This window comes from Danio aesculapii, chromosome 23 (assembly GCF_903798145.1).
Source record: "Danio aesculapii chromosome 23, fDanAes4.1, whole genome shotgun sequence".
Classification (NCBI taxonomy): domain Eukaryota; kingdom Metazoa; phylum Chordata; class Actinopteri; order Cypriniformes; family Danionidae; genus Danio; species Danio aesculapii.
The window spans coordinates 30,633,951-30,658,201 of NC_079457.1; the positions used below are offsets into that span (position 1 = coordinate 30,633,951).

The window sequence follows — 24,251 nt, forward strand, 5'->3', positions numbered from 1 at the left end:
TCTTCTCATAGGATGAGGACATACTGTCTCATGAATATTTATGAGACACGTCACAAAGTGTGATTGTACAGTACCATGTCACTTCCTGACATCGACACAGTGCAGATTTCAAATCCAGAAGATGAAAATAGTACAAAAACGCTCAAAATTGACATTTAAAATGAACCAATACTTTTTAAGCATTGAAAGGTGCATATTAGTGCACCAGTATTTTAAAGTGCTATTTTTTCAGGTTGTAAACTTTTTATAATAAAATAATAATGTGCAGAAGTAAGACCAATGAAATTTTAAATTTTTATTTTCATTTTAGAGCAGTGGTCACCAATCCCCAGGCTGCGGACCTGTACCAGTCCGTGGATCAATTGGTACCGGGCTGCATTATTTCCATTTTATTTATTATCTGAGTCTGAACAATCTTTTATTTTGAAAAGTCTTTTATTTTGAAAAATGACCGTATTCTCTCAGTTACATCTCGGTCACTTGAGTGCCACAATTTAACCCAGAAGCTAGCAAAATGAGCAAAAAACAGACATCTTTGGAAAGTTTCTTTGCTAAGGAAGGACCCACAAACTTCCAAGGAATGGATCCACAACCAATTTATCAAAGATCAGGTGAATTCAGCATATCTGTTCGAGAAGATCAACTGGTTGAGATCGCAAATAATGGCAGCCATTCACATATTGTGTCTTTTCTGTGTGCAAGTTTGTTATTTTCAATGGAGCCGTGTACATCTTCACAATGCTGCAAGCGCTCCGCGAGTCACAAGACAAGAACTGACCGATCAGCTTCATATTTTGTATGGAATGTACACATTTCAGTAGACTAATTACCTCAGACAAACACTGCAGTGCTTTTTAATTTTCACCATACATAAAATTTGTATCAGAGTTGCAGCAATGTTTTGTCAGCTTGTCATCCTCAGAGAAAACAGTGGATGGTCGCCTAACAAATCCACCCCACCACCCCTGCCCTGGGTCTCGGTAAAATTGTCAAGCGATGCTTCATAATTTCCACTTTAGAATTCCATCAAGAGAACACTGTGTGCATTGATGCTTTCTTATTTTCATAGTGCATTGTTGGACTATTAAGGGAGTAACCGTTTTAGTGCACTGGAAGAATTTTGTTATTGTGACGGCACTTAAAATGGCTGACGTTTTAGCAGTCTACTAGTATACAGACTGCTTTAAAACTAACGCCCACTATGATTTCACACGGTCTTTAAATCTCTCAGGCTATGAAACATCCTCGGAGCGATAAAACTTTCCTCTGCACGCTTGTAATCACTTTGATGTTGGTGAATTTGTGGAGAGCATAGATATAGAGTTCAGTCCAGCACACGTGGCTGCCCATAAAACACACAACGCCTCCTGCTGAGCGATGATGCTGAAAAGTCATCAGAAAACAAAGGCAAACAGGACGCAACTGTAAAAAAGTACAACTGATTATTTCTGCACAGCGCAGTTCGTCCTGCTAGAGAGTTAGACAGCCCGTGGGGAATGTTCAATGTTGGTGGTAAATGAAAGAATGGTATTCCCTACTTTTTTGGAACGGCGAACACATTAATAGTCAGTGGAGGGTTGGTGTTTGACCTGTACAAACAGAAGAGAGGCTTAGCTCATCCCCAGGGCTTCCTCTCCAGCTTAAAGAGCTTGTTAAAGCTTGTTCTGCCAAGAACAAACATCCCACCAAGCAATTTTGTGTTTAATAAACATCTAATAGACCTCTTGGCAAAATAAGAGCTGTCAAATTGACGTCGAAGAATAGCCTCAAAATAGACTCGTCATCAAATCCACAGATTAGGCAGACTACACGTGTGTGTTCATTCATTCCAAGTAGTCGCGTCACAGATGTTTTCACACTGCATGACTATCTGGGGTAGCATTCTGTCGCTGCTGTATTTATACTGTAAGATGGATCGGCATGACTTTACAATAGGAAGAATCATCGACAACTTTGTGACATGGAAACAATGCGAGGTCATGTAGTATATTTTTTGTTATACAAACTACATTATCGCATCTTTGATAGTTCTCAATAGCCACAGTCCACTATCGCGCCTAAAGCGAGCGAGCCAGGGCGAGCCAAGGCCAGTCGCATTTCCACTGTCACTTCTGAGGCCTGATTAAGCCAAAGCGGGGCTTCCTCGGGGCCAGTGGCCGGCCTTTTTCGGCCCGCCAAATACCTTGGGCCAAAGAGGGCCAGCTGGGGCTTCGGGGCGGAGTGAAAGGAGAGGTGGACTTTGCCCGAGTCTGGTAAAGATGGCATGCCGCCATTACACTCATTTTCCGATCGCGCACGAGTACATGCACCAAACAAATAAATAAATAAGGATAAGAAAACACATAGCTGGTCAGTTTAAGATAGGCTATTCCATAAAACATCTTATAAGCTGCGGGTCTTTCTGCTTTTGATCGCTCTTATGTTTCCCTTTTAAATGCAAGTCTGTTGCATAAAATAATAGTTTTAATTTATAAGTGACTTTTCCTTGCTGCGTCCTCCTTGATGTTTCAATAACGCATAATAATCTTTACACCATATTAAAGACACAGCAGACAGTAAAGGCTGTCGAGAGTTTTTTCAAGTTTAAAAGGTGTGTTTGTGCATGATACGTGCGTGTTAGATGCCTGTATGTGTGTGTGATGGACCGGGTGAACGAGCGCTCGCTTGACAGCTCTGTTGGTGCCGTGAGTGGCTTCTTTCTTTTTTAATTTATTTTGGAGATACTACACAATATGAATACAACAGAAATGCAAAAACCTTTACAAATTACGTGTCCACTTTTGTAGGCTCCAAACAATAGTGTCATATCTCGATAAAGTAGCCTAATATTGAAATAATTTAAAGAATTATAAATATTGGATATAATAAAATCACATTAAATAAACCAATATAAAACAAACAAAATCTAGCTATAACAATGTAGGTATAAAATAGATTGTTATAGTTATATAAGCCATATTAAACTTTCATTTTACAAAGGCCTATCTGAAAAAAAGATTTTAGATATTTTCTAAAAACAATGAACACTGGAGGAGGTTTAAAATATTATTTTTAAAGTATTTGGATATGATGATACTAATCAAATCATGCAAACAGAGCATTTTTGGGGTGAGTGGAAGCAGAAATGACCTTTTTTTTCTGTCACCCAGTCCTCCGCTTTACAAACACATCGGGGAAAACTGCAAATAAAAAATGTGTTCTGTGTCATCAAACAAGTGTTTATGTTTTTATATGATAAGGTAAAATATAAAAATGAAATTATAAATGTAGAGCTTTATTTGTGAATAGCTGCTGAGTGCAATGAAATATAGGCTATATTTTATTACTTGCTTTTATGTGATGAAACACTTAAGATCACCGAATAATATGCAACATCCTTAAATAAACGGGAATTAGGCTACCTATTAAGTGTCATACAGCCTAGGGAAAAATTCATATGTTTTAGGTCTCTCCGGAGCATTTGGGCTGAATGTTTGACGACGTCTATCAAAACAAGGATGTTATAAAATACATTTCATACGGAGTTATTATTACTGGATAATTTCTGTGGTGTTATATTATGGATGGGTGCGCTCACTGCGCTGGGTCCCTCCGTTAGTGGCGAGACTTGATGCACGATGCCAACAGTGAGTCGGTAAGTAAATGAATATGATGAATGAGAACACACAGGCCTGTGCGTATAGACATATAATGTAATTATGTACAGTAACCTGTCATTTTTTTGTTTCGGTTGTCTTCATTTTATTCGTTTCGTGATGATGCAATGGTGTGCTTTAACTGCCTGATTCCCGCTGAAGTGGGCGGGTTGTGTGACATTTAATTTGGGGGATGTTCTGAGGGTGGGGTTTGCGTGACGCGCTGCGAGCTACAAGCCTGACAGTGGAAACACGACATGATTTCGGTCTCACTGCTCAACCTCCCGGGCGATTGGCCCGGCCCGATAAAAGCCCTGGCTCACACTGGCCCGACAATGGAAATGCAGCTGCTGTGTGATTGTTACTCACAAGCACCAGTTTGCCTGTGACTTCAGGCATTTGTCGGAAATTTCTCAAAACCTGTCAGCGTCTTAAAATCGGAGCTAAAACTATGCTGTTTGAACTCCGCATTAGACATCTATTAGATTTTCACTGACAGCTCAAATGTAGTCCTGTTTTAACACAAAAACACACATGCATTTATATTTCCCATACAAAAATACAACCCATGCAGGCTCAAAGAAAAAAATGAGTGATGTGTTCTGCAAACTAATATTGTGTTGCTCATTGCACATTTTGAAGTACCAATAAAAGTGCATTCAGTTTCATCGGAAACAAATGAATGTGACATTTTTGTCAGCATCTGCTGAAGCAACCATGATATTTGTAGCTACTACAAAATCTTTGTTTTCTGTGTTTTAATGTGACATGATCTCTTTTGAAACCTTTTGTGATATCATTTAATTGTGACTACATATGCCATGGTCACACATACATGCAAATAAATAAATAAATAAATAAAGGTAGCTTTGTAAAAAAAATGCATCTCTCAAAGAGATTTAGTATGGTAATAAATATGTATATGGTAGGTGTGTAACGGATCACGATTGATCCGTGATTCGTACGGATAAAAACCCATGGTTCGCAACACATGTGACCCGTGGATTAATACATTTTATTTACTTGTAGATTAATCTTAAATTTGTTACTATCGCAGAGAGATCGCCTCTCGCGTCATTCAAATCACATGTATTAAAGCATTTAGGCGTTCCTGTTAAATATAATGATGACAGGAGAAGTTGTGGTAGGTTATGCCGGATGTGGTGGGTTTATTAGGTAATTAAAGCTATTTTCTGTCACAACTTGTTTAGCCTGCATTAATGCAGTCATTGTAAGCTGCACAATTAATCATTAAAAGATCGGGATCTCAACACCCACACAACAAATTATAAATGTTGGTGATTTGCATAGTCTTTTGAGTTAGTTATGACGTTACAAACAGTCAAATACCACAGAAGTACTCAGATAACAGTTTATAGTTTAGCTAAACACTGATTTCTAGTAAAGATTAAAATCACCGTTATATGACACTCAAAAATGAAAGTTGTAGGCAGCAATTACATTGTTTAACCAATAGGTGGCGACAATTAGCCATTAGAAATATGCCACTGAATAATTCTTCAAAAATGACACATCTAGCAATGAAACATGAAGTTTTATGAGTAAACAACTAAATAATTTATTAAAAATGAGACTAAAAATAAATATTGCTGTACAAATAATGTAAGATTTCTACATGAAGTGTTATCAGCAACAGTAGTAATAACAGTGAATTTTTCACAGTAGTGAATACTTTACAGTTTATTTTTATTCAGCTGATTATTTCTTTATTTTATTTTGAATATATGTTCTAAGGTTCTGTATGTTAAAACCAAAAGTTTCTTGCAGTACTGTTTTCATTATAAGTTAAAAGCAAATTACATTTGTCTCCTCCCCTTTTTGGCTGATCCAAAAAATGGTTCGATCCATGCCTAAAAAAACATTATGTGATCTGAACCGTGAGATTTGTGATCTGTTACACCTTTAGTATATGGCAATGTTGATGTGTTTGGTCTTGGTGGCATAAATCTGCTACGCTGCTGCTTTATTATGGCAAATCAAATACTGAGACTTGCTATTGCAAGTATACGCACAGACATGCAGTCTGAGAGTATAACACACTGCTACTGCAGGGCAAACATAACATATGTAACCCGCTTAGCAAACCTAAACACAGGTGGATCTGGGGTTGAGGAAGGTCTCTGAAAACCGTGCTGCACATGCTATTGTAAAACAACGAGACCTTTAAAATGCTGTGGAGCAAGCTCATTGGCTGCTGAAGCGACAGCAATCAATCTCCTGTGCCATGTAGTTAATTACACAAAAGCAGATTAGGTGACCTATTGGCCTGTTTGTATTTTCCTGAAAAAACACCTCATGTGAGCATGTTTTTGCGATATATGAGATATATGGAGTTTTTTTTTGACAATTTTCAATGTCAGCTGGATCACGCTGGATCCGGCACCTTATTTTATTGATCACCCTCCTCAACGGTCTGCTGCTCACTTTCACCTTATTCTGCGACTCCCCAACCCTCTACACTTTTGTCCAAGCCAGACCCCCCCTGCCCCTGTAATTATGATTATGATTATATCAAACTTTTAGTGTTTGTCTGTCTCCAGTGTTCATTTCAGGGAATTTAGCAAAGATGCAAGCAGAAGTAAACGTTTCCAATTAGCCTGGCTTGCAAACATGAAATTGAAAAATGTAGGTTCAATAATATGGACACCATTTTACAAAGTGAGCTAAATAATACATTATTTCTCACAAAAATATCTGAGTAGATCATCTTCCCATGGACCGAACATCACTTTTTGTATCAACTTTTCATAGACTTCAACATTGATAATTCATTTGGTTTAGATATATCCTCACAAAACACAGCTAGGAGGACTCAGAGACATCCTCTCCTGAATGTTCATATAAGAGTATGACCAGATAGACATATTTCATTTTCAACGCTTTTCCTCTTGCACACACTCTTTTTGACTCAGTCGATAAAAAAATAGTTCTCTACAAAACCAGAAATTCTGCAGACAGACAAACAGAAAAAAAGACAGACAAATGGACAGACAGATGGACAGACAGATGGACAGACAGACGAACGGACAGACAGATGGACAGACGGACAAACAGATGGACAAACGGACAGACAGATGGACAGACAGACAGACAGACAGCTGGACAGACAGATGGACGGACTGACAGCTGGACGGGTAGAAAGCCAGACAAACGGACAGACAGATGGACAATCAGATGGACAAACAGACAGACATATGGACAGACAGACGAACGGATGGACAGACAAACAGCCGGACGGGCAGAAAGCCAGACAGACAGATGGACGGACAGACAGACAGATGGACAAACAGACGGACAAAGATGGACAGACATATGGACAGACAGAAGGACGGACGGACAGACAGACAGACAGCTGGACAGGCAGAAAGCCAGACAGACAGACAGACGGACGGACAGACAGCTGGACAGACAGACAAATGGATGAACAAACAGCTGGACGGGCAGAAAGCCAGACAAACAGATGGACAGACGGACGGACAGACAGAGAGACAGACAGACAGAGGGACAGACAGATGGATGGACAGAGAGAACAGACAGAAAGACAGACGGACAGTCGGACAGACAGATGGACAAAAAGACAGACAGACAGACAGACGGACAAAGATGGACAAACTGACAGACATATGGACAGACAAAAGGACATATGGACAGATGGACGGACGGACGGACAGATGGACGGACGGACGGACAGACAGACAGACAGCTGGACAGGAAGAAAGCCAGACAAACAGACAGACAGATGGACAGACGGACGGACAGACAGACAGACAGTGGGACAGACAGATGCATGGACAGAGAGAACAGACAGAAAGACAGACAGATGGATGGAGGACAGAGGGAACAGACAGAAAGACAGACGGACAGTCGGACAGACAGATGGACAAAAAGACAGACAGACAGACAGATAGACAAAAAGACAGACAGACAGACAGACGGACAGACAGATGGATTGAAAGACAGACAAACGGATGGACAGACAGACAGATAGATGGATGGACAGACAGATGGACAGCAAAGCAGGTCGCACCGGATGCGCCGCGACACGGCGCGCACATGACAGTTGGAAGTATCACACACCAGACGCGCACATTCGCATGATATTTAAAATGAAACTATTCAGATGGTGCTCTGTGGCGCGGCAGAAATATGAACAGTGTCCTGAGTCATGGCTGGGCGCCACGGACAGCCGCCGACTTGCAGTGCTGGTGTGTATACCCTGATAGAAACCAATGTTTAGAATTCTGAAATACATGGTGCTGCGTTGCGTGGTTGCTGAGAGGTGCTTCTGGTGTGTGACCCCCTTAAGAAAGCCAGATGGACAGATAGGTGGATGGACAGAGAGAACAGACAGAAAGACAGATGGACGGACAGACAGACACAGAAAGATGAATGGATGGACAAAGAAAACAGACAGACATACAGACAGACAGACAGACAGACAGACAGACGTACAAAAAGACAGACAGACACATGGACAGTCTGAAAGACAGATGGACAGACAGATGGATGGACAAAAAGAACAGACAGAAAGACAGACAGGCAGTTGGACAGACAAAAAGACAGACAGACGGATGGTCGGACAGATAGACAAACACAGAGAGATGAATCGATGGACAAAAAGAACAGACAGACGTACAGACAGCCAGATGGACAAAAAGGCAAGACAGACGGATGGACAGACGGACAAAAAGACAGACAGACAGACAGACGGACGGACAGAAAGACAGACAAATGGATGGACAGACAGACAGACGGATGGACAGACAGGCAGACAGACACACAAACAGACGGACAGTCAGAATAACACATGGACAGACAGACGGATGAGACAGAGAGAACAGAGAGAAATGGATGGACGGACAGATAGACAGACATAGAGAAATGAATAGATGGACAGAGAGAACAGACAGACAGATGGACAAAAAGACAGACAGACAGACAGACAGACAGACAGACAGACAGACAGATAAACAGACAATGAAAGACAGAGAGATGGACAGACAGACTGACATACAAACAGACAGACACTGACAGACAGACAGAGGGATGGACAGACAGACAGACAGACGGCTGGACAAACAGACAGACAGTAAGGCAGATGAACAAACAGACAGACACACAGACAGACAAAGGGAGAGACAGGCAGGCAGGTAGAGACAGACAGACAGAGTGACGGACAGCAGGACAGATAGCCAGAGAGAAAGACAGTGAGACAGATGGACAGACACATACAGGCAGACAGACAGACAAAGAGAAAGACAGTCAGACAGATGGACGGACACACATACGGACAGACAGACAGCCCTGATAGGAGAAGAGAGAGACTCACAGCTGTCCTCCTCCTCTGTGATGACACTGATGACGTAGCAGGCGTAGATGAAGCCCAGCAACTGCAGAGACAAACACAAACCTGTCAGTGTTGACAGACAGACAGACAGAAAGATGGCAAACAGAGTGGAAAAGAAAGGCAGAGCTGCACACAAAAACTTCTAAACAATCTCTCCACCTTTCACTGCCAACTCCTGTCTTCACATGATGTCAGTACACATACTATGAATAGATTTCTATTACTTGCTGTTAAGGTTGTAACTATATATTGTGCTGAAAAAATATTGTCCCAACATATCTCAGTATAAATACAATAAGATATTGTGGTTAGTGAATATACACTCACCGGCCACTTTATTAGGTACAAACTGTCCATACCTTTATTAGGTACAATCAGTCAATCACATGGCAGCAACTCAATGCATTTAGGCATGTGAACATGGTCAAGATGTTCTTCTGCAGTTCAAACTGAGCATCAGAGTGGGGAAGAAAGGTGATTTTAAAGAGACTTTGAATGTGGCATGGTCGTTAGTGCCAGACGGGCTCATCTGAGTATTTCTGAACACTTTAGGCCCATTAGTACCAATTGAGCATCGTGTCAATGGCACAGCCTACCTGAATATTGTTGCTGATCATGTCCATCCCTTTATGACCACAGTGTACTCATCTTCTGATGGCTACTTCCAGCAGTAAACGTGCCATGTCATAAAACATGAATCATCTCAGACTGGTTTCTTGAACATCAAAATGAGTTCACTGTACTCAAATGGCCTCCACAGTCACCAGAACTTAATCCAATAAAGCACTTTTGGGATGTAGTGGAATGGGAGATTCGCATTATTGATGTGCAGCTGACAAATCTGCAGCAACTGCTTGATGCTATGTCAATATGGACCAAAATCTCTAAGGAATATCCAGAATATTTCCTGACTCTCTGTGGTCATTAAAAATCTCATGGCATTTCTCGTAAAAAAGTAGGGTTGTAACCCCAGTGTCCTGGACAAAGTCCCTCAATCGGCCCTTTACGATCATGGCCTCCCAATCATCCCCATCCACCGAATTGGCTCTATTCACTGTCTCTTCACTCCACCAATAACTGGTGTGTGGTGAGCGCACTGTCGCCACTGTCCTGTGACTGCCGTCGCATCATCCAAGTGGATGCTGCACACTGGTGGTGGTGTGGAAAGACCACGATTGTGAAGCGCTTTGAGTGTATGGTCATACACAAATGTGTTATATAAATACACATAACATAACATTACAGTACCTTGATAAATTTCTGCCACAAAGAATTAAGGCAGTTCTGAAGACAAAAGGGGGTCTAACCCAGTACTAGTAAGGTGTACCTAATAAAGTGGCCGGTGAGTGTATATTATGTATAGTTTGGTATTAAATAAACCATGTACAGTGAGCCAATTTACCATGGTGAAAATATATATACATACACAAATGGCTTAAATCTAGTATAAATTTGTTTAGTGATTTGTTTATTAATATAAACATTATAATATCAAATAATATAATATAATATAATATAATATAATATAATATAATATAATATAATATAATATAATATAATATAATATAATATAATATAAATCTTATCAAATGTTTATACAAAATTTATCATTCAGTCTTTTATTTTCTTGTCGGCTTAGTCCCTTCATTAATCCGGGGTCGCCACAGCGGAATGAGCCGCCAACTTATCCAGCATATGTTTTACGCAGCAGATGCCCTTCCAGCTGCAACCCACCTCTGGGAAACATCCATACACTATCATTCACACTCATACACTACGGCCAATTTAGCCTACCCAATTCACCTCTACCGCATGTCTTTGGACTGTGGGGGAAACCGGAGCACCCGGAGGAAACCTACGCGAACGCAGGGAGAACATGCAAACTCCACACAGAAATGCCAACTGACCCAGCTGTGGCTTGAACCAGCGACCTTCTTGCTGTGAGGCGAGAGCACTACCTACTGCGCCACCCACAAAGTTTATCTTAAAAATAAATAATTTTAAAACATTCAATTTTTTTTGCTTAATTTTGTCTTTATTTAAAGTATAGAAACACCTATGGTCGCCAATTTTCTGATATCTTGATTTTTTTATTTATAAGAATTTTTTTATTTTTAACATTTTAAATGATTTGTGGCATCAAATAAGTCTGTAGCATACACTTCTAGATAAGTTACACCGTTAAATTTGTAAAAGTTAGTCATAAGGGTTTGCTGAAATCCCTGACCATAAGTGCGTGCGGAAGGAATGGGAGGTACAGCTAATAAACCATTCACTATAAGACACACATGACCGATAATACATTACTCAAAGAGAGTTTTACAAAGTTCTGTGCCAAGTGAACAGTGAAAATGTGTGTGTGTGTGTGTGTGTGTGTGTGTGTGTGTGTGTGTGTGTGTGTATGACAGGCATATTGATGGGTATGCTAGTGCCACAGAGACAGATGGCACAGCTCTGCATGAAAACACACACAGGGCAAACTCAACTCCCAGTGAGTGGCACTATTCCAAACCTATTAATCTGTCAGTGGGCAAACTGCCCGACACACACCTACATGCATGAAAAAAGGGGGGTTTGCATATGAAAGACAGAAACAGACCTTTAAGAAATTGTAAATGTAAATGCCTGAATGGGAGTCTACAGTATGAGGCCGAAAGACGCTGATGAATCATTTTGTGAATGTTTCTCTCTCTCTCTCTTTATGAAGTTCAACTCACAAATCAGCTTCTGTTACACTGAATGAGTTGTGAAATACCAGTTGCATCAGAAGAAATGTCAACAACCAGACCGCCAACTGCAGGATTAAGCTTGATTTGCATCTACTTTTAACCTTGAATCTGTTTGTGTACATGAAGGTATATTTAAGCTGTTTGACTTTGACCGTGGTAGAGCACTGCATGTTTTGATTGCCACCATGATATTCACAACTAAAGCTGTGCAATATGACGATTTATATATTGTATGGACAAAAAATAAAAGTCTATCGTTTCATATTATGATCTTTTGTTTATTTTGTGGTGTCAAAACTGCTCCATTTATGATACTTTTTCATAATTTATACTATGAAATATATAATATATGATAGTATATTTTGAGTGTTATGAATCATATTATGAACACAATAATACATCCCATTATATGATGCAGATAGAAACATGAATAACAGCATTGTGAAAGTTACAATCTTGAACATATAGCGTTTAAATTTAGCATTTTATTTAGCAATATTTAAATATATATATATATATATATATATATATATATATATATATATATATATATATATATATATATATATATATATATATATATATATATTTTATGTTGTTTTTTTGAAAAGTGTTTTATAGTTTATTAATATTTATTTTATATTTCTACACTCTTAATCTTCCTGTCGTGTTCGGGTCAAATCTAACTGATTTACAACTTAAGACACTCATAAATATTGTGTTTTACATCTGATTGCCTCAAGGCCTTAGGATATCCTCCACACTATGCACTTGTACGTGTAAAAGTCATGATCACCTATTTTACAGAATTTTGAGTGTTCTAATCAACCGTGTGGTTTCCCAGTCAAAAGGTATCCAGACTATATTCAACCATCAAACAGAAAACATCCCCATACACACTACCCCAACTAACTCACTCATTCACATACACATTTCAGACTGAACAAGGTCTTTTGTGGGTACACATGCGTTTCCTGTGCTTATGTGCCGATCCTCCCATGTGATTACCTCCATGACATTATATGGTCATTTTGTAATACATTTTCAGTGCATATTTGTATTTTCACTGCAGCTATTTCATGACTAATTCTATAAATTCATGCTAAACACTAGTTTGAGAATTTGTTTACAGCTAAATAATGCTTTTTGAGCTATTTAAGAGGAGTTAAAAGAGACTGGCCAATTTTGACCGGGAACACTAAAGTACACTAAAGTCTGTTTTTTTGTGTGGACAAAAAGCGTAACCACGAAAGTAGGTTTTTGAAAATACCCTTGTTCATTTGGACAGAGCCTTAAAATTCATTTACAGTGAACAGGTGAACAATTATTCCATCAATGTTAATCCACTGAAAATAATACACTGGTAATCTTCAATCAAAGTTTGAGCATTTGGTTCCACATTTACAGTGGCGATGCTTCTCTGTTGTGGTCAGATTGATGGCTTCAGCCACAATATTCTTAACCATGCACCTTTTACCATTAGTTTGCTATGATGGAATGATGCACAAAAAGAAACCCCACAAACATCAACAAGTACATCTACATACTGATATAAAAGTCCAGTTAATGCAAACTTTTAAGCTCAAGTCTACTGTAAGATTCAAAATCAAGATCATTATAGTCATTAAAAACCATCAGATATTTAAAAGTCAAGTTCCTAAAGCCCAGAGCCTCACAATCACAGGCTCATATTTCTCTGCTACTAAATCTTCTTTCCAGTGCTACAAAGTGATACAGACTGAAGCTGTAATATAAAGAGACAGTTTGGGTTAACAGTGTTTGGTCTGTGTTTCGTGAACAGATCATTGAGGTCAAAGGCTGAAGCAAATGTAGAGAGAGGAGGATTCTGGGTCACAGCCTGCAGATCCCTCAGGGTGTTTCTCACGGGTAGATAATTCAAACGTCAGTCTCTCGGTCTCGTCTCCATAATACCTTTAATTTGATCGGAGTTATATCGAAATTGTTTTTGCAATCATTGTGGAATCTGCCTCGAGCACTAATCCTCATTAAATCTCATTAAAAATATTTAATAGAACTGAAGTAAACTTGGTAAAATGTCTGTCATTGGTACAAATAATATATCTGTAATGTGCTCCCAATTGTAGTACACTGTAAAACCCAAAAAGTTAAGGTAATTCAAACCATTTGAGGAAACCGATTGCAGCAAACCATTTAAGTTCAAAAACTAATCCTAATGAGTACTGTGAACTTGATCTATTTGAGTAAATGAAGCAATTTGAGCAAAGTAAAACCCAATAAATGAAGAGAACTTAAACCAACTGAGTACTGTAAAACCCAATAAGTTTAGGCAACTTAAACCGTTTGAGGAAACCAATTGTTACAAACCATTTGAGTTAACTAATCTACTGTATATGAGTACTGTGAACTTTCTCTATTTAAGTTGAAGTAATGAAGTATTTAATAAACTCATTACCTTCAACACTGAGTTCAAAACTCTTTTCAAATGAGTATAATTAACCACTCATTTCATGTGATAAAGTTGATGGTTGGGTTTTACATGTAGAAGTATACATTTTTAAACTGTTTTGTAGATGATATACAAAGAAATTTCCAACTGTGATGTCAATAGTCAGATAACTAACTTACAAGTGGTTTCCACAAGATTTACACATGGATTTTGTTTTATATATTTTCAACTGATGAGTAAATTGATGTCTGAGGTAAACATAACTCAACAATACTCCTGGTGGAACATACATTACACACTAATTTTGATCACATTTGATTATTTATACAGTATCAAACTGATATATTTACACAGAAATAAATAAATGAGAACCTATGGCTTTGTGACTGTGACAGAGTTTCTGTATTTTAGAGATATAGTTCACCCAAAAATTCTAATTTACTTACTATTTACTCTCCCTCAAGTGGTTTTAACCTTTTATGTGTTTCTTTATTCTTTTGAATACTAATGAAGATGTTTTGAAGAAAGCTGAAAGCATGTAACCAAAATCTTTTTTGTTTTTTCTACTATAGAAGTCAATGTTTACAGGTTTCCAACAATCTTCAAAAATCTTCTTTTGTGTTTAACAAAACTTATAAAGGTTGGAAATAAATGGAAGGGTGGGTAAATAAATACAGAATTTTCATTTTTGGGTGAACTAGCCCTTTAAATTATGTTTACCACGGACATTTTTTACTCATTATTTGAAAACCTTTTATCAAAACATCTGACAAATCTGGACAATATACATTTTTAAGACAAGATCAACAATATTAGCCCGATTTTGTACCCTGACCCACTTGATGTAGGGTAATTTTATCACATTTAATTTTATTTTTAGTAAAAAGTACTTTTAAAAGCAATCTAAAAGTACTTAATTGTGTCATATAAGTGTACTTTTAAAGGTTTCAAATCTCCAGGTTGGAGGAAGGTCCTTGGTTCAAGTATCTTGGGGTATTGTTCACCAGTAAGGGAAGGATGGAACGTGAGATTGACAGGTAGATTGGTGCAGCAGCAGCAGTAATGGCGTCAATGTATCGGTCTGTTGTGGTAAAGAAGGAGCTGAGCCGAAAGGCAAAGCTTTCGATTTACCGGTCAATCTACGTTCCTACTCTCACCTATGGTCATGAGCTTTGGGTCATGACTGAAAGGACAAGATCTCGGATATAAGCGGCCTAAATGAGTTTCCTTCGTAGGGTGGCAGGGCGCACCCTTATAGACAGGGTGAGGAGCTCTGACACCTGGGAGGAGCTCAGAGCCGCTGCTCCTCCACATCAAGAGAAGTCAGCTGAGGTGGCTCAGGATGCCTGTTTCGGATGCCTCATGAACGCCTACCTAGGGAGGTGTTCCAGGCATGTCCCACCGGGAGGAGGCTTCAGGGAAGACCCAGGACACAGTGGAGGGATTATGTCTCTTGGCTGGCCTGGGAACGCCTTGGGATCCCCCCGGAGAAGCTGGAGGAAGTGTCTGGGGAGAGGGAAGTCTGGGGTTCTCTTTTAAGACTGCTGCCGCCGCGACCCAGCCTATTAAGCTTTTGATAGTGATATTATAACTAAGTAATAAGTCCGTTTTCTTATTTAGTGGTGTTTTGTAAGACAATCTGTTAAACTATAAACAAACATAAAACTACACACCTCAAATCAAACATTTGGAGGAAAGATGTGCTCTTATTAAAGGCATAGTTGATGAAAAAAAGTAGTTACAAGTCCTGTTTGAGAAACACAAAAGAAGATATTTTGAGGTATGCTGGAATTCGGTAGTCATTAGCTCCCTTCCTGCTATAGACTGAATATGCTGGCAAACTTTTTTCGAGTGTGTTTAGCAGAGGCCTGATCAGACAGAAGTGCAGTAAAATGTCTGAGATGACAGAAACAGGTCAAGTGAACAGAGCAGCTGCTTGATCTGTCAGTCTCTCACACACTCACACACACCCACAGATTTTTTGCATCACTACTTATATATACTTATTTTATTTTACCAAGCTTAGGTAGATCCTTCGCAGACAACTTCTGTGTTAATTTAATAGTATACACTGTAAAAATATCAGTGATTTCTACGATTAAAAAAAAAGTAAAAAGGCTACAGTAAAATTCTGTCACCTGGTTAACAGTAAGTTTCATTAATATTTACAGTGAATAAATTATACTACACCGGAATTCCCTGCACTTTTTATACTTTTTTTCTAGACATGGTTATGGTTCAATTTTTGTTGTATGTACATTAGAGTTTTAAAGGTTATTGAGTGTCCAGTTTTCTCCAGTAATGATTGATGCAGCAGCAAAGACAGATGTTGGCAAGCGTGGGCATGCTTATTGGATACTTTCTTATCTCAGCCTCAACATAAATTTCACTCAATGTCCAGAGGGATTTAACATAATGTTTCTCCTTGTGGGTGAAAAAATAATGGTAGTAAAGATCAAGATCTACTACCACTAACACTACTACTACTATGACTACTAATACTACTACTACTATTTCTACTAGTAACACTACTACTATTACTACTAATAATAATAATTAAATAAACAATTAACATATCAACTACTACTAATTCTACCACTACTAGTACTACTACTTCTTTTACTAATACTAAAACTAATACCAATAACAGTCATCATCATTTAATAAACAATTTAAAAAATCAATAATAATAAATAACAAACACTCAATCTGGTGTAGGGTGAGAGTGGGCCGCCCCCTCATTCACCCCCAAACACCACCCCTGTGGAGCTAGGAATGACATGCAGAAAAGGGTGGACATAAATACACAGACACACATAAAAAAATGAATTCTTGGACTCAGCACATGAACTGATGTTTGACAGGTTAATTATGCGCCAATGTCACCCCTGCTGTGACACAAATTAGTCCAGCTGATTGAGTGTGTATGGCTGGGTCCACACACACGCACGCGCACACACACACACTGAATCACTTCCCTCTCTTCAGAAACTCTTGAGAAAAGTGCACTAGCAGATCTCAGATTAAACACACTTCTCACAGAAATATTCACAGCCAAACAAACAAACGCCTCAGAGATGTTTGCAGAAATCCACTTATGTGTGTGTGTGTGTGTGTGTGTGTGTGTACATGAGAAGTGATTAGAGCACCACAGGGAGACGCTTTGTAGTTGAACTTTTTTTTTAATCACATTCTCAGACGTATACAGTCTGGATGGCCAAAAAAGTGATAATTATAATATAACGCTGCAGTGTTTGGATGTGAACAGTGTTTTTAGAATGTTTGTTTGGTTGCTGAAGGAAAACAAGCAGGGGTTCTCTTAAGAATTAGGCATTTTTACACATTTAAGGCACTCTAAAACATGTTTAAATATAAAATACTACTAATAATTAATAATCTAGCTTATGATTATTCAAGAAAATGGCAATATTAATCATTATTTATTTTCCTTTAGCTTATTCCCTTTATTCATCAGAGGCTGCCACAACTGCCAACTTATCTATGCCAACACGGGGAGAACATGCAAACTCCACACAGAAATACCAACTGGTGCAGCTGGGACTCGAACGTCCTTGTTGTGAGGTGACAGTGCTAACCACTGAGTTACCATGTCACCCATAATTATTCATAAAAACATCAACAATAATAATTATAATGTAAAAACAACACTATAACAATTATCTTATTATATATATATATATATATATTATTCATTTGATTAATTTAGTAGTATTGTTAAAGTAATAATAAAAAATGTTCTTGTTAATAATAATGCAAATCAATAGCAATAATGTAAATAAATTAGTAATGATAATAAAAACACTAGTGTTGTTAAAGTAATGATAGTAAGTTATTTATAATTTAATTAATAATAATAATAATAATACATTGTTATTATAATTTCTTCTTATAATTATTATTATTATTAATACAAATCACTATAGATAATGAAAATGAATTAGTAATAAGTTTATTATTACAATACAAATAACAACATTTTTTTTGTAAAATATTTATTTAAGAATGATGTAATTTTAAACATTTAAGGCACTTAAAGCATGTTAAAAATAAAAGATTAATTGATACCAATTGATAATTAAGCTTATGTAGAGGTCATTACAGATATATAAAATAATAATAAACATTGTAATAAAAATAATAATAATAATAATTATTATTATTATTATTCATAAAGACAATAATAATAGCAATAACAATGATAACAATAAATTAAAAACAACTCTATAATAATTATTTTAGTCAATTTATTAATTTTAACAAATAGTTTTGTTAAAATAAAATAATAAAAATTTTTAATAAATAACAACAACAACAACAATAATAATAATAGCAATAATTATTATTATAATTATTATTTTTATTATCAACAACAACAAATGCAAATCATTACAATACAAATAATGATTTTGTGTAAATTATTAATTATAATGTATTGTTGTTATATCTAATTGCATTAATAAAGAATTTTATATGATGTTTTAATCACTGGATTGATTTGGTTTTGGATTAATTTGGTTAATTGAAGTGTTTAATATTCTAAATAAAGTGATGTCAGAAATTCTGTGATATTTGTATTAATTTCAACTAGAAAAACAAACACCTTCTTTTGAAATAAGTCAAATGATTCAAAGATGATTCACTGGATTTACTACATTTTTTAGGATAAGGGGTTTAAACAGTTTATTTGGGCTGACAACAAATTAGGATGAACATTACTATATTCAATTTGTTTAAGTTCAGCCCATATTAATTGTTGGCAAAAATTTTGCTGAAATCGTTTTTTTCAGTGTGCTTGCTCTTCAACTTCACTTTATTTTATTATCTAAAAACAGCAACAAGAAGATCAGTCACTGCCAGTGGAGCTGCTGCGTATTTGCTAGATCTGCAATGTTACCCTGAACATCTAAATTACGTGTAAAAAAAAAAAAAAAGTTCTTTGAATTACAGCCTCGTCTTGTGTCAGTCTCTGGGGCAGAGAGCATGATGGGAAGGGAAGAGATGAAGTCCCACGCCATCCTGACAAGATAGTGTTGAGTCTCTATAGCCAAAAACCTTATCTTTACTCTAGCATTTGACTGCAGAGAGAAGAAACTCATGTCTGAGAAAAAGAGACGTGAGATCAGGAATGAACTCATACACAAACACAGTCGGACACACAGAGACATACACACTCACACAGAGTTTACTATTGTAAATAATATTCCGTTTCATGCACAGAATGATTGCTTTGCTTCAAAATACCCCAATGTGCCATCAGGAGCCATAGAAGTTAATTCAGTTTTGCCAATATGTTTTTTTTTTATTCTCAAAGTGCAGACAACCGTTGGCTTGCTTTTTATGAATTACCGATGACCAAAGTTTCAGCTTTAGTTTAATTTCTTTGCAATGTCCTTGATTTTAATGGCCTGAGGATAAGTAATTTATTTTAGGGTAAATTGTCCCTTCAAAGTATGTTGATTATCGAACACATATACAAATACACAGCTGGCCTGAAATTATTCATACCCCTGGCAAATTCTGACAAAGGGCCCTATCATACACCCAGCGCAATAAGGCGTAAGACGTGTTTCCCCGACGTGTTGCTAGTTTTAGATCAACGTAACCTTAATTTTAGTTGTTTAAGTATCAAATCCATTTGTGACACTTTGTGGATTCAAGGCTGTTTCGGTCTAGAAAAGAGGTGTGTTACAGCGCATTGTTGGAGCGTTGCTATTTTGAGGATCTAAAATATACTTTGCATCTGTTTCTTTCAACTGGTTTAAAGTCCAGTGCAGAGCACGTTAGTTGTGCACCTTAATCACTTACACATTGCTTAATACACACAGAATGTACAGCAATACACAAATATCTTTACAAATGAAAAAGAATTCAGTGTTTCCCCTAGATTTACAGTTTGGGGGGTGGGGGTGGATTGGGTGTTCAGGCTCACACTGACACAAGGAGTCATGGTCTTTTAATGACAGCAGTAAATAACTGAACAACTATTTGAACTGTACAATCGTTTGTAAATTATAAATTAACATTTATATTTTTATTATTTTTAACATATAACATTTTTATTCACAAACTGTGCAGCTTTTGTCACTGCAATGTATCTTTATTGGCTTCTGCAAGAACATTTCCTGAGCCTCTTGGTATGGAAAGTCAGAAATGTCTGGCCCATTTATTCTGACATTTATTAAACATGTCTCTTATAAAAATTTTGATGTGAACATGTCATAGCCAGAAGCAGCTTTACAGAAAATAATTCATCCATTCATTTTACTTCAGCTCAGTGCCTTATTTATCAGGGGTAGGCATGTGCCGGTATCACATTTTCATGCTGCGATTAATTGATTGAGCTTTTATCACGGTATACGGTATTATCACGGTATTGTAATTTTACTAGAGAAACAGGTAAAAACACACAAAAAACTTCAGTTTCGTCAACTTAGTAACTTTAATAACTTTTTAATTAACTAAAAGTACTTCAAACATTTAAATACAAATAAATATACATAAAACAATACACAATATAAAAGTAAACTTGAGCAATTATATCAAAGTGAATGTGCAAAAGGAAACCGTCTTCGATCAGCAATCGTGGAATGAACTGCCAACTATTCCAGCATGTTTTATGCAGCAGATGCCTTTCCAGCCACAACCCAATATTAGAAATCACCCCTACACACTCATTCACACACACTCATACACTACAGTCAATTTAGCTTATTCAATAATAAACATAACAAAAACTGCCTGCTAATGCATGGGTAAATCTTCAAAGGGAACAGTGTTACATTTTAACCTCTTTCACCTCATCCTGCTTGCTGTTTCACTATCTAAACAATGAAAACATAATATAAGTCAAATTTGTTTCATTTTGATATTTGATTTACCCTGTCTCTTTTGCAGAATATCAGTTTTAATAACCAATAATGGCCATTATAACAGTATAACGTACATTAAATTTAAACGATAAAGGTAAGCAATCAGTCAATGTGCAGAATCAGTGTATGTGGTTACATAAATTAATATATTAGCTTATCTTTGCACTCAGCCAAAACAGTTAACTGAGAACAAGTGATTCAAAAGACATAAGAATTGTTAGATAGAGACAACAAGATGAATTCAATATCACTTTTAACAACTATAGTGAGATGAGATCATCCAGCAGATGAACTGTCTGACATGCACTGTACTCTCACCTGGGGTTTATGCTTACCCGCTGAACTAGTGGCTGCAGCTCTGGGCAGAGAGTGTGTGGTCACGTGATTTGCGTTTTTTAGCCGTGTGCTAGAATAAACAGAGAACTTTTCAGAATCGCTAAATGAAACGCCGGTGTATTTCTCGCGATTTCTCTGCGCCTCCCTTGCGTTTCTTCTCTCTGACTCTCGACTATTTTGACAAATACACACAGACGACGCACGCTCACACGGAGTCCAAAATAGGAGTTTGTGATTGGGCCAGCCCAATGTCAATACCGAAAAGAGCCAATGGGCTGCAGAGTGTCACATGGACCGGCCCGGTCTGTCTGTCCAGGAAAAAAAGCATCTACTTTCAGAGAGTCACAGATCACAGCAGCGTCAATCAATAAGGCAGAAAAAACGATAGGCTGCTAAGCCTTTTATGGGCCGATCAAATCATAAGACGATGATCAGCCCGGCCCAAAAAGTACGTCGGCCCACCGGGAAAGTGCCCGGTCTGCCAGATGGCAAGTCCGCCCCTGCGTGTGAGGATTATAGTGCGGTGGCAGCGGCGGCGCGCACACAGGGCTTCTACATGTGGGGATTGTTTACATCAGAGTGCGTATCAGTTCTGCGCAGCATATACGCAGTGTTTCTTCAAGCGGTTGATGGAAAATAAGCTAAGGCGCGTCCTAAGAATATAAATTCGGATCTATTATTTTTCACGGTATTTTGAAGTGCCCGCGATAACAATATCGTGCATATTCATTACCGTGATTTATCGCATTACTGAATACCGGCACAAGCCTAATCAGGGGTCACCAAAGCAGAATGAACCACCACAGAAAAATTACAAATAATGCAATTTGGAAACACTGCAAATGATGAAAGATGAAAATTTGTTAAAATGCTCATCTATAAGTCTAATACTTGTTTACTGAAAGGAAATAGACCCAGAAACTACGTCTTATAACAATGAGTGTATTACAAGAAGTTATATTATTAAATATTTATGTCAAAAAAGTTTTATCTAATAATTCCAGCCAGCTTTTAGTGAATTTGAAATAGTCAAAACACAGAACTTTTAGTTATATGTAAAAAGGCCTAAATACATGCAGGACAGTTCAAATAATTTGCTCGTCTCTAACTATTGACAGCCAATAGTATCTGGATGCAGCCTTTATGCGATGCAATGTCAGACACAATAGGTGCGTTCGACATGAAGCACAGCTGTAGCCTATGATCAACGAGATTAGCCGAGCGCAGGCGAGGGTGGAGTTGAAAACGGAGCAGTCAGGCCAGACAGCTGGACACTTTGGGATTCAAATTTGTGGCAGTCATGATGACCGATCACACTGCGTCATCATCATTTTCTTTATTTATAACAAAAGTTTTACACTACAAATAAAACAGAATACAGTCTCTACAAACTATAGTTCGTTTTTAAACAATAAGGAAATTAAAACTTTCCAAAATATATTCCAATATATATCCTAAAATAAATGAGCTAAACTTTCAGTAGGTTTTCCAGAAAGTGCAGGATATATCAATGTCACTTTTAAAACTTGTATATTTTATAAGCATATAAATCATTTTATAATTATTTAATAAAATAGTTCTTTAACTTAATTTGTTAAGAAAGCATTAGGGTGGCACGATCAATGATGATAATTATTTTATTTCAAGTCTGTAAGACTTATTTGAGTTAATATTTAGGTTATTCACTAAAACATATAATTTAAATCGTTCATGGAGCTGAATGCAATAAATAGTCTGTATAAAAAAGGTCGAAAATAAACCTGTGCAAACAAGCTATAGTCTTTATAATCAGATTATTTAACGAAACATGATTACTGCAGTAAAATATTTGTAGTCTTTTAATAAGGATGATGTGTACAAGATAGAGAGGGTATGAAAAGTTAATTGTTTGTTTAGAAACCATTGAATCGGAAGTTGTCCAATAATAAACCTGAAACACATGTGGTTGTTGTCATGCGGTGAACTCGGCCAATCATGTAATATTGGTGTCGTAATCGCAATTCCTGCAGTCGCTCTTCAGATGCTGCACCTCCCGCTCTCCCTCGGGAAGCCAATACGGAAGTAACTGAAACTGCAATTCATCAAAATTCCGCTAGTTCTGGCTCCATAATAGAGCAAATTGCAATTGAGCCCACAGTTAGAATGGCCAACTTTACAGCAGAAAAAAAGGTGTTTACAGCCTGGTACAAAGAACGATTTTGGTTCATATAGCTATTATTACCCTTCATGACAACTGTGAGGGGGTGAATTTTTTTATAACTCATCCATTTCCTTTATATTAGGTTATATAGAGTCTGCATAATTAAGGGCGTGGCCACTTGAGTGACAGCTAGGTCTCGCTGGTCGCCGTCACTTCACCTTAGCTGAATCCGGCAGATTAGCCACTGATCTCAGCATATTCATCGTATTTTTGTTTTGTTTTATGTGGCTTTACACAGTCTGCTGCCTTTTGGACTTATTTCTTACAATTATCAGATGATATGGGATGCTGTGTGCACTTAATTGTGCTCACAAACCATTCACGGGGCTTCCGTTTCCCATGTGAGTAAAGTTATATACTTGTATAAAGTAAAAAGTACAAAGTAAAGTCTGTCTTAGCCAGGTCTAAGCAAAATGCCAGCAGGTGTCTGTAGCTCCGCTGACTCTCTGCCTCTTTGCCCTTGTTTGGTATCCCGCGGTGGGTGCGATGATGCATGAACAAAATGGCGACGGTTGGCCGCGCCTACTTGTAGCTTCTTTTGCAGTGTTCAGAAACCTATGGGTGACGTCACGGACACTACGTCCATATATTTATCATGTCTATGATTTCGATCGATCTGCGCAGCGCTGCATGAAGTCGAATGCACCTAATGCACTCAATGGAGT

General features: G+C 37.6%; 1 protein-coding gene across 1 annotated transcript in view; it reads right to left on the reverse strand.

The window, feature by feature from the left end:
• Positions 1 to 24,251, reverse strand: part of nkain4 (sodium/potassium transporting ATPase interacting 4) — a 130,376-nt gene that overhangs the window by 20,342 nt on the left and 85,783 nt on the right. Inside the window, exon 5 of the mRNA XM_056448772.1 lies at positions 8,986 to 9,046. Coding sequence (XP_056304747.1) covers positions 8,986 to 9,046 — 61 coding nt within the window. The remainder of the gene's footprint in view (positions 1 to 8,985; positions 9,047 to 24,251) is intronic.